Here is a 13,009-nt window from a genome sequence, read left to right on the forward strand (position 1 = left end):
ATGAAAGCCTCGAGTCTATGAGCTCAAACACACACACAGAAATCGCACAGCAAAGTCGTGGGTGAACTCAACACGCCTGACACGTTCGCCCCACCCCTAATGATCGGTCAAGCGTATAAAATGTATAAAATGAAAACTCTTAAAAATCTATTAAAAAAAATGTAATCCCTATTAAAAAATGCTACACAAATGCCAAATGGTGTGGGGAGAACGTTAAATGGTGCTCTGATGGATGCGTACATACGTGGACGGTTAAAAACTCTACAAGGAGCCACGTAAAACATCCCGCGTTATGGTTGTGGAGAGAAATCCAACTCAACTTACTGCTGTTTCGATTCTTGCGGTTGGATTTGCCGCCGAGCAGCATCTTCAGACTGTTCCTGAACATGGTTGCACAGTTCTGGAGCTATCGAGAAACCTGCGGAGAGAGAACAGAACCGAATAAGACGCAAGCAAACAAAACAGCCCTCTCAAGAATCTGGATTCGTTTAAAAAAGCAGACAGACACAGAGGGATACTAGACAGACAGACAGGTAGATAAATACGGTAGAAAGACGGACAAGCAGATAGATACAGTAGACAGACATACATACAGAGTGCACAGTCTGACAGACAGTAAACAGACGGTAAGACAGATACATAAAGATACTACAGACAGACAGACAGGCAGAAACCGTAGACAAACAGACAGACACACAAACACACATATAGGCAGACAGACACATAAATACAGTAGACAGCCAGGCAGACAAAGTAATTGGTAATTTTGATATGCAACCCTTAAAAGAAGATACAAAACCACTACATTATTTGTCTTTGTCTATCAACTCCAGTGTGACAAAACAAAGAAAACGTGTGATGTCTTTGAAAACGCAGCTCATCTACAATGACGTTCACATCCCACAAAGAGTTAGTGAGGGGATTTTGGAAGGCTGTGTGATTATATGTTTCAGGTACATAAAGCCTTGAGCCTGTTGGAACGCTGGAGCTGATAATGAGTTTCATTCGTGGGATTCGTCATTCTTCACTGGATTATTTTAAGACTCACTCGACACCCACATTGCGCAGGGCTCACACCCCGATGCTGTTAATTACCGCTTCATGTATGAGCAGAGCGTGTGTGCGTGTTTATATGTGTGAAAGCGTCCACGATACACACTCTTTGTTCTACTGTTGCTTATCCAGACGTTCATCTCTTTCTGGTATGCGGCGCATATGTATGAGCTCCACGGATGTCAATGGAATTACATTTTCACCCTTTTCTCTGGTGGGTCTTTGTGCTGGTTGAAGAGAATTGAGGTGGAGAACGGGAGAGCGCAGGACATCTGCATGTGTGCGTTCATGAATAGAATATTAAATATGTATGAGAGGCAATCCAGGTGTATGAAACATAATTCAGGTGCAGGCGGGTCAGCATCAGTCGGAGGGTCCTTTAAATGTAACCTTGAGACAATAAACTGTGAGTGTGAAATATAAAAAGACAGAAAATTGGTACTATAATAGTTTAGTACACGGACAGAAAGACATTTACCATGTACCTTAGTCAGAGAAACCTGGATAAATGAAAAATATAGTTGAAACAGATAATTGTGACAAGGCTGTTATTTATTTAATATAATAATAATAATAATGTATAAATATAATATAATAAATGTAAAATAGAATAAAATAGAATAATCTAAAATAAAATAATCTAAAATAGAATGACCTACAATTTACAATAAAATAAAATAATAATCTCAAATAAAAAACATCTAAAATAAAATAATAAATTAAAATGTTTGTTTTCCTCAGGCAGATCTCATTATTAAAATGGCCCAGATTTTATTTTGTACATTATAATGTTGTGATGCCTAAATTTAACCAAACATCACACATTAAGTTTAACAACTTTGTTGACATTTCATTTGTCGTTTATTCATTCCAGCACAGATTTTCATACACAGTCCTAGAAAATAGCTTATTAGCATATACTAGAATGTTTATATTGGTGCAATAAAGACTAAAGCTTTAGATCATTTGGCTAGCAGAACAGATGCAAATGTGACTAAGCAACTCTGGAAAAACTAGCTAAAGTCTCATATGGATTCTGTCGTAGAAAGCCAAGGTTCAAGAGAGGTTAAAAGAAGACAAGAAAAAGATGGATGTACAGACAGAGGCGTGTTACGGCTCTTGCATAAAGATGAGTGAGGTTCTGCAGGGTGACCTTATCCTGAGGTCGAGCTCCTGCAGATGATGAGTAACAGAGAAGACGTAACTCACTGTAGCGAGATCTACTGCTGTTTGCTGAGCGAACCGTGCTTAACCATGAGAACGAGAAGACTAACGCTATTCCCCAAAGCAGTCTCTCACACTCGGACACACGACTTACTGAGAGAGCCTGATGTCTGTAGAAAAGCTGACACATGAAGTAATGAGAAACTCGGATTGAAAGTTGCGAGGGGTAAAAATGATATCTGCAATGCAGCGATGGAAAATCTTTCAAATCTCTTTCATAAGCATCATGAAAATATAAATGAATCTGTGCGAAACAATGTGCTGAACACAAATAAGAAATGAGAGCTATGGCAGGTTTTCGATTTTAGGAGCTTGGGAAGCTATAGTAGCAACGTTTATGGCTTCAGAAGACAACAATTTGAAATTTGCAACCTCACTGCTAGATGCCACTAAACTCTCCACATTGCTCCTTGAAAATCTGTCATCTTAGAAGAACTATACCAAACCAAACGGTTTAAGTATGACTTTCTTTCTTAAGCAGAGCAAAAAAAGAAGGTATTTTGAAGAATGTTGTTAACTGGCCCCCAATTCACTTGCCACAGTTGCCATGGTTCACAGAGGAACGTGTTTGTCTGTCTGGATGTTTGTTTATTTGTTTATAATGTCTGTGATGACAAAGAAGTGTTGGGACCAAGGGGTTTTAGAGAAAAAGATTTAGATTTGCTTTGTTTTGAACAAACAGTTTCACCCAAAAACAAAAAAAAATCTCAAAACGTACTCAAAATTGTGTTGTTTAAACCCACAAGAAGCAGTTTCTCCACTGCTTTCATCTAATGAAAGTGGATGGGGACTGGGACTATCTAAAAGAACCAAAAAGAACCATAAAAATCTTAGTTTTCTAAAACAAGTAAGTAGTGAACTGTTTCTAAACTCCCTGTTTTCTGTCAGAGAGCTCAAGAATGGCTGAGGGACGGCCGACACACTCCCAAACACATGCCCACTATGTCAAAGACACATGTTTACCTTCATCGCATTTGTTAATCCCGCTTAGCCAAGGGGAAGTGCATGTTATTGTCCAAATAAATAACTAGCATAACTTTAAAGAACAGAACTGCTTACTGAACAACAGAAACAACATTTCTGAAACACCTAAAGTCTGAAAATGTCTGATTATAATTTACCCACAAGCAATCAGATCAGCCTTCAGAAACCAAGCTTCCTTATACCTTATGCAAACACATGCCATCCAAATAAAAAGATTAACATGCTCCGTCAACCACAAAATCTTCAGAAAGGAGACAGTCGACTCTATCAGTTAAGATACGGTTTGTTTCATCAGAGTCAAAGCAACCCAAGGCAGGAACCCAGGCTTTAATTCACTGCGAGAAATAAATAAACAAATAAAACCGGCAAAGCACAGACAAGCTCTAAAGGTATCCCGCCACAAGTAATCAAGTTGAATCACGATGATGGAATCTTCCGGACTGATGGGTCGCAGCAGGGGGTTTGTCATGTCAGCTGCAAAAATCCATGTCTGCTTGGGAGCCGTGGCTTTTAAATCGACAGCCATTTTCTTTCTCCGCACCATGGGTTGTTTAAAATAGCACTGCTATGATTTATGATGTAGGAGGCGAGCGTTGGGTGTGCTAACCTTGTTTCGGTATGCAAGCGGCGACTACATTTTCGTTATCTTTAATTTTAGCTGCGTTCTATTTCAAACGCAAGTTGCATTTAAAGCTGTTGTCAGCTATTTGTGTTGTTCGTGGAAATTGCAAAAATAATGACTGGCTCCGAGCGGGTTTCCCGGACGCTTCCCTCCGGCTTCCAATTGGTTTAAACAAACTGGATGTCTCCATTTGAACTCGTCTGAGACAAATTCTGCTTATTAAAGAGCCCAGGGCTGTCACACAGTAAAAACAGTGTGATATTTCAAGACACCTACTTCAGTAATAGCTGTCAGGTAGGGAAAAACATTTTAAGCATACTCTTAAAAAATGTTTAGAGCAGTTTTAAAGACAAAATAAAGCACAATTTATTTCATAGACGCTCGACTGCACTTTCTAATTAAATGAAGCACAGAAACTCTAAACTTTAAACTACTATTGACCACACTGCTCACAATAAATCGCAGCAACGATATTATATCGCTAGACATGCAAGAAATGTAAATTAAGAGAAATCGCCATATCTGAAATTAGGGCTGTTCAACGATTAATCGTGATTAATCGCATCCACAGTTTGTTTTTCCTAGAGCTGTCAAACGATTCATCGAGTCCATTATAAAAGTTTGTGTTTACATAATATACGTCTGTGTATTGTGGATATTAATTTTGTATTTATAAACACATACACATACATGCATATTTTTGAGAAAAATATCTAATATCATTTATATAATACAAAATTAATATGCACAATACACAGACATATATTATGTACTTTTATTCTAAATGCGATTAAGGCCTTTTTTTACCTAATATATGTCTCTGCACTGCACCGCAGCATAGTTATACATTTACATACATGTATACATTTAGGAAATACTTGCATGCATATATATTTATATATAATTTAAACTATATTTAAACATTCATTTTTCATTCATTTCATATTTTATATTACACATAAATATTGCTAAATAAGCCAAAAAAATATGAATCAGTTTCTCTCACAAACATATTGTTTCGCTTCAGAAGACCCACTGGAGTCTAGCTAGCTAGATAGACTGACAGACATACAGACACTCAAGGCCAAGTATCTCCAAACAAGTTCTGAACACAAGTTTTCCAAATGTTGCCCCGTGGGCATATAAAGCTGGCTGGCCTGAGCCACAGTTCTGAGTTTGATGGATTCAACAGCAACACAATGACTAAGAGCCAACAGGCACAGCGCTTTATGTTTAATACAGCCTCCCGTTGACTAATGCCTCCCACAGCGCAAAGTTACAGGAATCGCATGCTGTTTGTGTTCCGCTGCCCTACAAAGCCACTGAATTGTGTGTGTGTGTGTGTGTGTGTATGGGGGGGTGACTGACAGTGGGTGCTATCTCGTGACTACAATGTTCAGGTCGTGTGCACTGAAACAAAACACGCGAACAAGAACAGAGAATAAGAGATGGCTAGGAACCAAATGAGTATGAACTCAAACAGCATGTACAAACACAAATAAACATGTACACTACACACACACAGACACACGCTCGGGGGTCCTTTGTTGGGAAAGCTACTTTGAAATGTGACCTAAACTTCGCAAAACAAAAACAACAACAGTAAAGCAACATGTGAAAAACCCACAGAGAAGGACAATCCAGGAAGTTTGACCTGAGATTTTTCTTCACTTGATAGAAAATCTCACACTGAGCGAGAAAGAACATACAGCTAACCCCTCTACACACACACGCGCTCACACAAAGACCCTTTGTTCGTGTCACTTCCTGTTCAAATACAACACAGAAGCTTGCAGAAACTCAGAGTCAAACTGGAGAAAAAGATCCTCAAATAAACACGAGAGCCTCCTTTGTGCAGTTTATAAACACATACGCATTAGATCTACTCTCGGTTCCTGGTTGTCTGCAGTAAGGACTACTAAAACAAACACGGCATACAAACCCAACAAGTAGTTCTCCCTAAGAAAATGCTCACTGTAGTGGCCCTGTAAACATAACTTCTTTCTCTGCAAACACATACAAACGTTCCACTGCATAAAAGTCGACCAGTTAGAATGAAACTGAGGTTGTCTGTCTGGCTAAATAGGCTGTTTGTTCACAGTGAAAACATCACCTGAGCCATGCAGGTGTGTCATTGTTCATTATTGTCAAAGACATCATAGTTCATCAATGAGGATGGGAAAACGGTTTACGCAGCGATCCCGCAGGTATAATCAAACAGTGACTCAATTCACTTCAAGACCGTAAACATTCAGCAAAACCCTTTTCACTACAACCGTTTGTGAAACAGAACGGTTCTTGGGATTTTAACAGTTCTTTATGGAACCATTTAGCCAAAAATTATTCTTCTATGGCATCATAAGAGAACGCATGCCTGAGAAAATGATCATATGCAGAAGACAAACATGTAAAATAAAGATAACAGAACAGAACAGAATAATATAATAGAACAGAACACACACATTACAACACATGTAGACTATCAACATATAAAGTGACTTAGTGGATTTAAGCTATACGTTTTTCATTTTTTGCAAACAAATAGCACATGTGTTCAGCTTAAGCATACAGCCTAAAAAAAACAGAAAGAGTCAAGCAGGTGATGGGAGGTAGTGGTGGTGGGGGGCATTATGTATGGTGCAGCTGAGGGTTTAAACAGATTTAATGGAGAGGCTGAAATCAAAGAGTCCACCCATCTTCAAAAGAAACCCTCGTCTGTTTGTTCTTACTGCTTTACAAAGAAATCCTACTTCACCCACTTCTTTCTTTGTGTGAATCAGTCAAAATAATTGGCCAGTGTCTCCCTGCCTTTCACCCATGATGTGCAGGGTTTAAAGTTTCTGTGACAGTTTTACCAGGGAGTCTGGGCATGCAGGACTAAGGGAGGTCTTTAAAATGGGCCATTCTACAGAATTGGTGCAAAATCGGAGTTGGAAACATTTTTTTCAAAAACACAATTTTTTTTATGATTGCAAATTGTATAACATCAAAGGTACACATTTCTAGTTATTGTGCAGTTAATTTTCATATTGTATTTTCAGAAAGTTTTGGAATATTCTTCCTATCCCCAAATTTTGTCACTACCGAAACACAGTAATATATCATTTAATAAGAGGAATTATATTTACATATTAAGATTTTGTTTAATCTACTTTTTAAATATATTTTCTGCTATTTAAAAGAAAAATCACAACAGTTACAATTGTAACAATATTTAAGTGTAATTTTTGAGATTTGTTGTATAACATTTTTAAAATTGATCATACTGATTTCAAAGTTAAGGATTCATTAGTTTATATAAACGTTGAACCAAACATTATCATAACATCTTAGTTGATAATTTAATACACTTTATTTTTGACAAAACATCCCATGTTTTGCTTGTGGCACACACATTTTCAATAGTGATGGTAATGTTTTGGTAGTGATCACAATATTTAATTTGCACAGCTGAATCAGACTTTCAACATTTTTTGTTAAAACAAATAACTAACTATGTTGCACATATGCAGCCAGCACATATAGCAGACGCACATCTGACAGTAAATATATAATAGAAAACCTACAGCGCACATATATCACTACTAAAACATACTAAAATACTAATGATTTGCATAACTGTATGGAGTTTTGTTTATTTCCCCAAATAAAGGATTAAGTGTACCTTTTTCTCACTACCGAAACAATTTTTGTCACTACCGAAACAATGATACCAGTGATACGCTTCGGTAGTGACAATTTTTGAATACTTTTGAGCCTAGTTCAAAGATGCTAATCAGCACATGGTTAGCAAGCACAGTTCTGAACAGATGTACACACATAAAAACTACTTTTTATGCAATAACGCCCCAAAAAGTTTGCTTAATTGCAGAAAAAAAAGTTCCTTAAAGTTCCACACAGATTTTCAAACTTTTGAACACATTTACTTCAAAATGCTTCTCCATGGTCCATACCTTGGCGTGGTGGGGAGCTTGCGTATCTCAGTGACCCAGAGAGCTATGCCAGCTGGAGCTTATGCTCCTGGTAGGGCCACCCATGCTGGACAGGTCAAAGGATAAAGATCAGACCAAATTGGACCACCTCTCCTCGAGGCTTAACAGGTTGGCGTAGGGCTGACAACCCTATCCTTATAAAAAAATCCTGTTACAGAAACGTTGACAACAATTCATCATATTGCGCCCCTGGAAGAGAAAGGGCTCTTGTCTCAAGAACGTATGACGCGTTGTGGTGAAAGCCGAAAGGAAGCCACAACGCCGACCACTCTTCTATCAACCAGGAAAACCTTAACCATCGGGTCATGGAACATCAGGACAATGTACGAGGCAGGGAAAACAGCGCAAGTAGCAGCCGAGATGCACAGTTACAATTTAGCAGTTCTAGGGCTCAGCGAGACCAGATGGCTGCAAATACAAGCATCACCAGACGGGCCCTGACGTGGAATCCACAAGCAAAGAGAAAAAGGGGGAGACCTAAAAACACCTGGACAAGTGACTTGGAGGCAGATACCAAAGAGATGGGGCACACCTGGAAAGAGCTGGAAAAAATTGCCCAGGACCGCGGACACTGGAGAAAAGTTGTCGATGGCCTATGCTCCGAGAGGAGGGAAAACGATTAAGACTTGAAAATGACAAGATAGATCTACTCAGCGTGTAGCTTATTAGAGAGAGGGACACAGTAATGATTCTTGATCCAAAATGTAGGGGTGTGGCTAAAATCAGTCTCAGCCCATGGACTAAAACATACACGGTTTTGGTAGTGACATGAAAATCCAGGACACGTTTTTTTACATAAAGTTTAATCATTTAAAAATAAAGCATAAAATAAATATTTTTTTGAACTTAACTTTTTTAAAACATCAAAAATATATTTTTAAAACAACAATGGAAAAAAAACCAAAACAATTTTTAATATAATTTTCATAAATTGAAATTTAGGGGTTTGGGTTCGGGACACCCATCTCCTATTGAAAGTACCCAATAAATGATGATTATATATATATTAAGCTTACTGATATTAGAAATCAGAAATCATTTAAAGATGCATGTATAATATTTAATTCTTGTAGCTATAATGTGTGTTTTTGAACATTTATTGGCCCATTAAACTCTAATGTAAATTATCTGTTGTAACAGTAAACAACTAAGGAATCAAAATTATTTTATTCATAACCATTTTTGCTTACAAATAAACACAAATAAGTTATTGTGCAAGTATATTAAAAATCAATGTTCAAAACTGTCTCCTCATATTATCCTGATTCACAACAGTAAGCTTATAATAACGATTTATTATTTGAGCTGTCGGGTAAAATTCCCTAGCAAATGTTATTTTTATGTAATGTGACTTCAACATACTTAGAGATAAGTTCCCTGCAATTTTATGTTTCAAACAGCGATGGCGATTTAGAGGAAAATGCAGGTTTAAACTGACAATGTGGCTGTTTATCATAAACGATAACCTTCTGTCTCAAGAGGTTATTCAAGGACACAAATGACAAAAAAACGAAGATTTGGTCTGTCAGGATTATTATTCAAAGAAAGGTAAAACCATACTCTAATCAGACTGCCAGCTTTGCTGAGCCGGTCGCCACAGTGCTCACAGGAAGTAGTGAAAACACAGGAAGAGATGTGCACGGTGCTTCAGGTTAGCGGTCCTGAAATCTCATCCTGCTGGCATCACTACAGCCCTCTCGCAGCTGCTGAGAGAACAGAGCCCACTTCCTTCACTATAGCTGTCTGGAGAAATATACATTCTGGCAGGACCTTTACAATACAAATCGCACACAAAAAAAGTGTTGACTGACGACATGTGGAGTCAGATGCAGCTAGCTTTTCTTTTCAAAAAACAAAACAAAGGTTTCTGGATTTCGACAAGCTTCCCAATGTGCTTCTGCCAAATGTGTGCATCCAACAGCAACTTACAGTGCATCCTAGGGAACATACATACTCATACTACTTATATTTCATCAGTATGTGTGTTCCCTGGGAATCAAACTTGTGCAAATACACCAGCCGTGGCAATTCAGAGGCGATAACGGCGGTATTCAAATCTAACACTCTAATTAATGCTTCACTAAGCGACAGGAGAACGTTGCATAGCAACAGTCGAACCAGGAGTCTCGTGGAAACCGGTGGGGGGCGAGACTGCGAGCGTTCAAGGGGCTTGGTTAGAATAAACAGACAGACTGGAAACGAGAATGAGATTCTCGACATCATGAACCATTATCGTCTCTTTGTGTGTTCATATGTGACAGTCGGAATCAAGAAGCCATGATTGTCTCTATTGTCCCGGATTCTTTTAAGAAGCAAACTTAAACCTGTCCACAGAGACCAACCGACCAGTGATGAGTCCTGGAAATGATACTCGCATCACGCTCTTTGCCTTTCTGTTCTGTGATCCGGTTCTTTGAGGGTGAATTTCACAAAACATGTCTAGGTCATATTTAACTGCAAGAAGCAAAATACTAATATTTTTTATTTAATAATTATTTAAATCTGGGGGAAAACACAAAGCCTGTTATAGTACCATTTAGAATTTTTGCACTTAGCAAAATATTATTCTTTTTTCATTTAAAATGAAAATAATGACCCAGAGATTTTCTGTACCCGTTTCTTAAAATCCCCTCTTTTATGATCAGGGTGAGTGGGTGTTGAGTGAACCCTGGAAACAGGTGAAGGTGAGGACAGAGGGAGAATTCTCTGGAGGAAGACTGCTGGCAATTTATTGAAACAAGCAGATAAGGTGTTCAGCATAGTAAGCACTTTTAGAGGTTACAACATCTCCCTTGCTTTCTCGTGAACACACACAGTCACAGACACACACAAAATTGTGTTTTCTAGGGGTTCAATTTCAGGGCAATGGGCAAAAATAACCAACTCGGGTCCTGCATTCGATTTCTCATTAATAATCCAGAGACGGACGGATAAGAGAGTGATCACACAAAACACTTAAAACCAAAAAGTTACACAGCTGTTTAAAGAACATTTACAATAATTTCATTACTAACTGTAATGAAAATAAGAAATCGCATTGGAATCGATTTTTACATTGTCTTACTAAACGAAAAAACCTAATCTATCTTTCTATTTGTCATTATTCCTTATCAGTTATCAAAAGGGTTAAAGGGTTCTTAAAACTTGCGTACACGAGCTGAGACATGTCGTGAGATTTAATCGTAGCAACCGCTCACGTCCATTTTGATAAATGCCAAGCTTTGCGTGGAAACGACCGGACGCCCAGTTTTTGGTTGTATGTTCGTTTCATAAATGAGGCCCATTGTGTTTACCACACTATGGCCACGTACACACCGAGTTTCGGGAGTGACAACCGCATTTAAATGCGGGAGTGAGTTCACTAAATGATCGTTCCATGTGTGTACCGAACAGGTAGTCACTCCCACATTTGCGATGATTGACATACTGGTAACCGTAGCACATTCTAATGTCTCGCAGCTGTGAATAAGAATATAACCCGTTTTGTATTTGCTATTTTTCGGCTAAGGGCTCGTTTTGTCCGTCAATTTAAACTAAACTACCATTGACAGACGTACTGTTTTGTTTATGCTCGGAAAAGCTCCTTCACAGAGCGTTCTTTTGTAGTGTTGCCATGTTAATTTATTTTTAAGCGCTGTTATGCTTGTTGTTTTGTCTCACGTCTTAAAGCTCGACCCTTTAGGTGTGCAAAAATGGTCATTTGCACATATTTGATATTTTTTGGTCTACTAAAATATAAACAATTTGGATTTTTTAGGTTTACTTTTAGCTTGCCTCCATTTGCTGTTTTTTTCTATGAAGATCTGGCAACCTCTCACTAGCGGAGGGTTCGTGAAAGCGGCTAGCTCCGTGTCCAAATGTGCAAAAGTAAGGACTTCTTTCACTGTTATTTTCTTGCACCTCACAAAAACAGAAGACGACACATTTCTGATGGCCGTTTAAAGACGTCCTTAACAACTAGTTGTTGAGTTCGGTTACCTACACACTGCGTGGAGTTTTGGTAAAAGCGGTTGTCACTACCTGCATTTTTCGGGAGTTAATTCGGTAGTAGAATGCGGTTGTCACTCCCGTAAATGAGTGAACTGTGTGTGTACAGAACAGGATTAAGCACTAAAAGGTTAAGTGACAACCAAATTTATCTGCAGTGTGTACGTGGCCTATGATAGCTTGAAAACATTTTAACACTTAAATAAACTGCTACACAATTTATGTGTTTATGGTTTTTCTTTGGCTGGGCTTGTAAGTGACTCTTTGTTGAAAGAGTGCAACTAAACTACAACTAATAGATGTAATCTCTAAAACACACTTCACATGTCAAGTTACTGTATTCAAAGCATATTTAAGGCAGAATTACGCATGTTGACTTTAGCACATAGAAATGTACATTTGATGGTGTTAAATACTTTGCGTAAAAGCCAACATGATCCCACAGGAAACCGTAACTATTCTACAAGGTGGCTGATTCGTATGATGTGAATCGTACAAAAACATATGATTATACGAAAACGACTGAAGCCCCTCCCCTAACCCCACCCCTAAACCTAACGTCACTGGCACGGAAGCAAATAAGATTGTACAAATTCAATTAGCCACAGTATAAAATAGTTACAAATTGCCGTGAGATTGTTTTGGTAAAAGCGATGAAACTATGGGGAGGGGCTTTAATTTGTTTTACTAGTTGCACAGAAACGACACACTTCACCTTTGAGGATAACGTTGCTTCCCATCTTCCTTCCACAAAAAGACCATTTCTCAAAAAGAGGGAAATGGGAGCAAAGGCACTGTCTTGTCTCACCGTTGTCTAGACTGACATAACACCAGTTAGTTAACATCTACTGTATTCCTTTATGAATACTAGCAACTATTAAAATCTGACCAGAGATCAGTTTGAGATTAACGCACATGGCTGGCATGACATTAAACGACTCACTGGACTTCCTTTACGTCTCTTTGTGAGTCCAGAGTGCAGCTGCTGCTTTAGAGGGGAAGCATTGGATCCGTCACACAACGGCCGGATATCCTCCTTTGGTCGGGGGAGTCTAAGCTCTAATTCATTTCCCTTATAAAGCTTTGGATGGGATGCCCTAAATAACAGCGAACATGACACACATTTGGCCCAAACACCTAAATCAAG

General features: G+C 38.5%; 1 protein-coding gene across 2 annotated transcripts in view; it reads right to left on the reverse strand.

Annotated features, from left to right (window-relative positions):
- tanc2a (tetratricopeptide repeat, ankyrin repeat and coiled-coil containing 2a) overlaps positions 1-13,009 on the reverse strand; it is a 143,894-nt gene that overhangs the window by 76,389 nt on the left and 54,496 nt on the right. For both annotated transcript variants that reach the window (XM_057345087.1, XM_057345086.1), the window contains exon 3: positions 325-418. In XM_057345087.1, the coding sequence (XP_057201070.1) occupies positions 325-388 (64 nt within the window). In that variant the 5' untranslated portion in view covers positions 389-418. The remainder of the gene's footprint in view (positions 1-324; positions 419-13,009) is intronic.

This window comes from Triplophysa rosa, linkage group LG11 (genome assembly GCF_024868665.1).
Source record: "Triplophysa rosa linkage group LG11, Trosa_1v2, whole genome shotgun sequence".
Classification (NCBI taxonomy): domain Eukaryota; kingdom Metazoa; phylum Chordata; class Actinopteri; order Cypriniformes; family Nemacheilidae; genus Triplophysa; species Triplophysa rosa.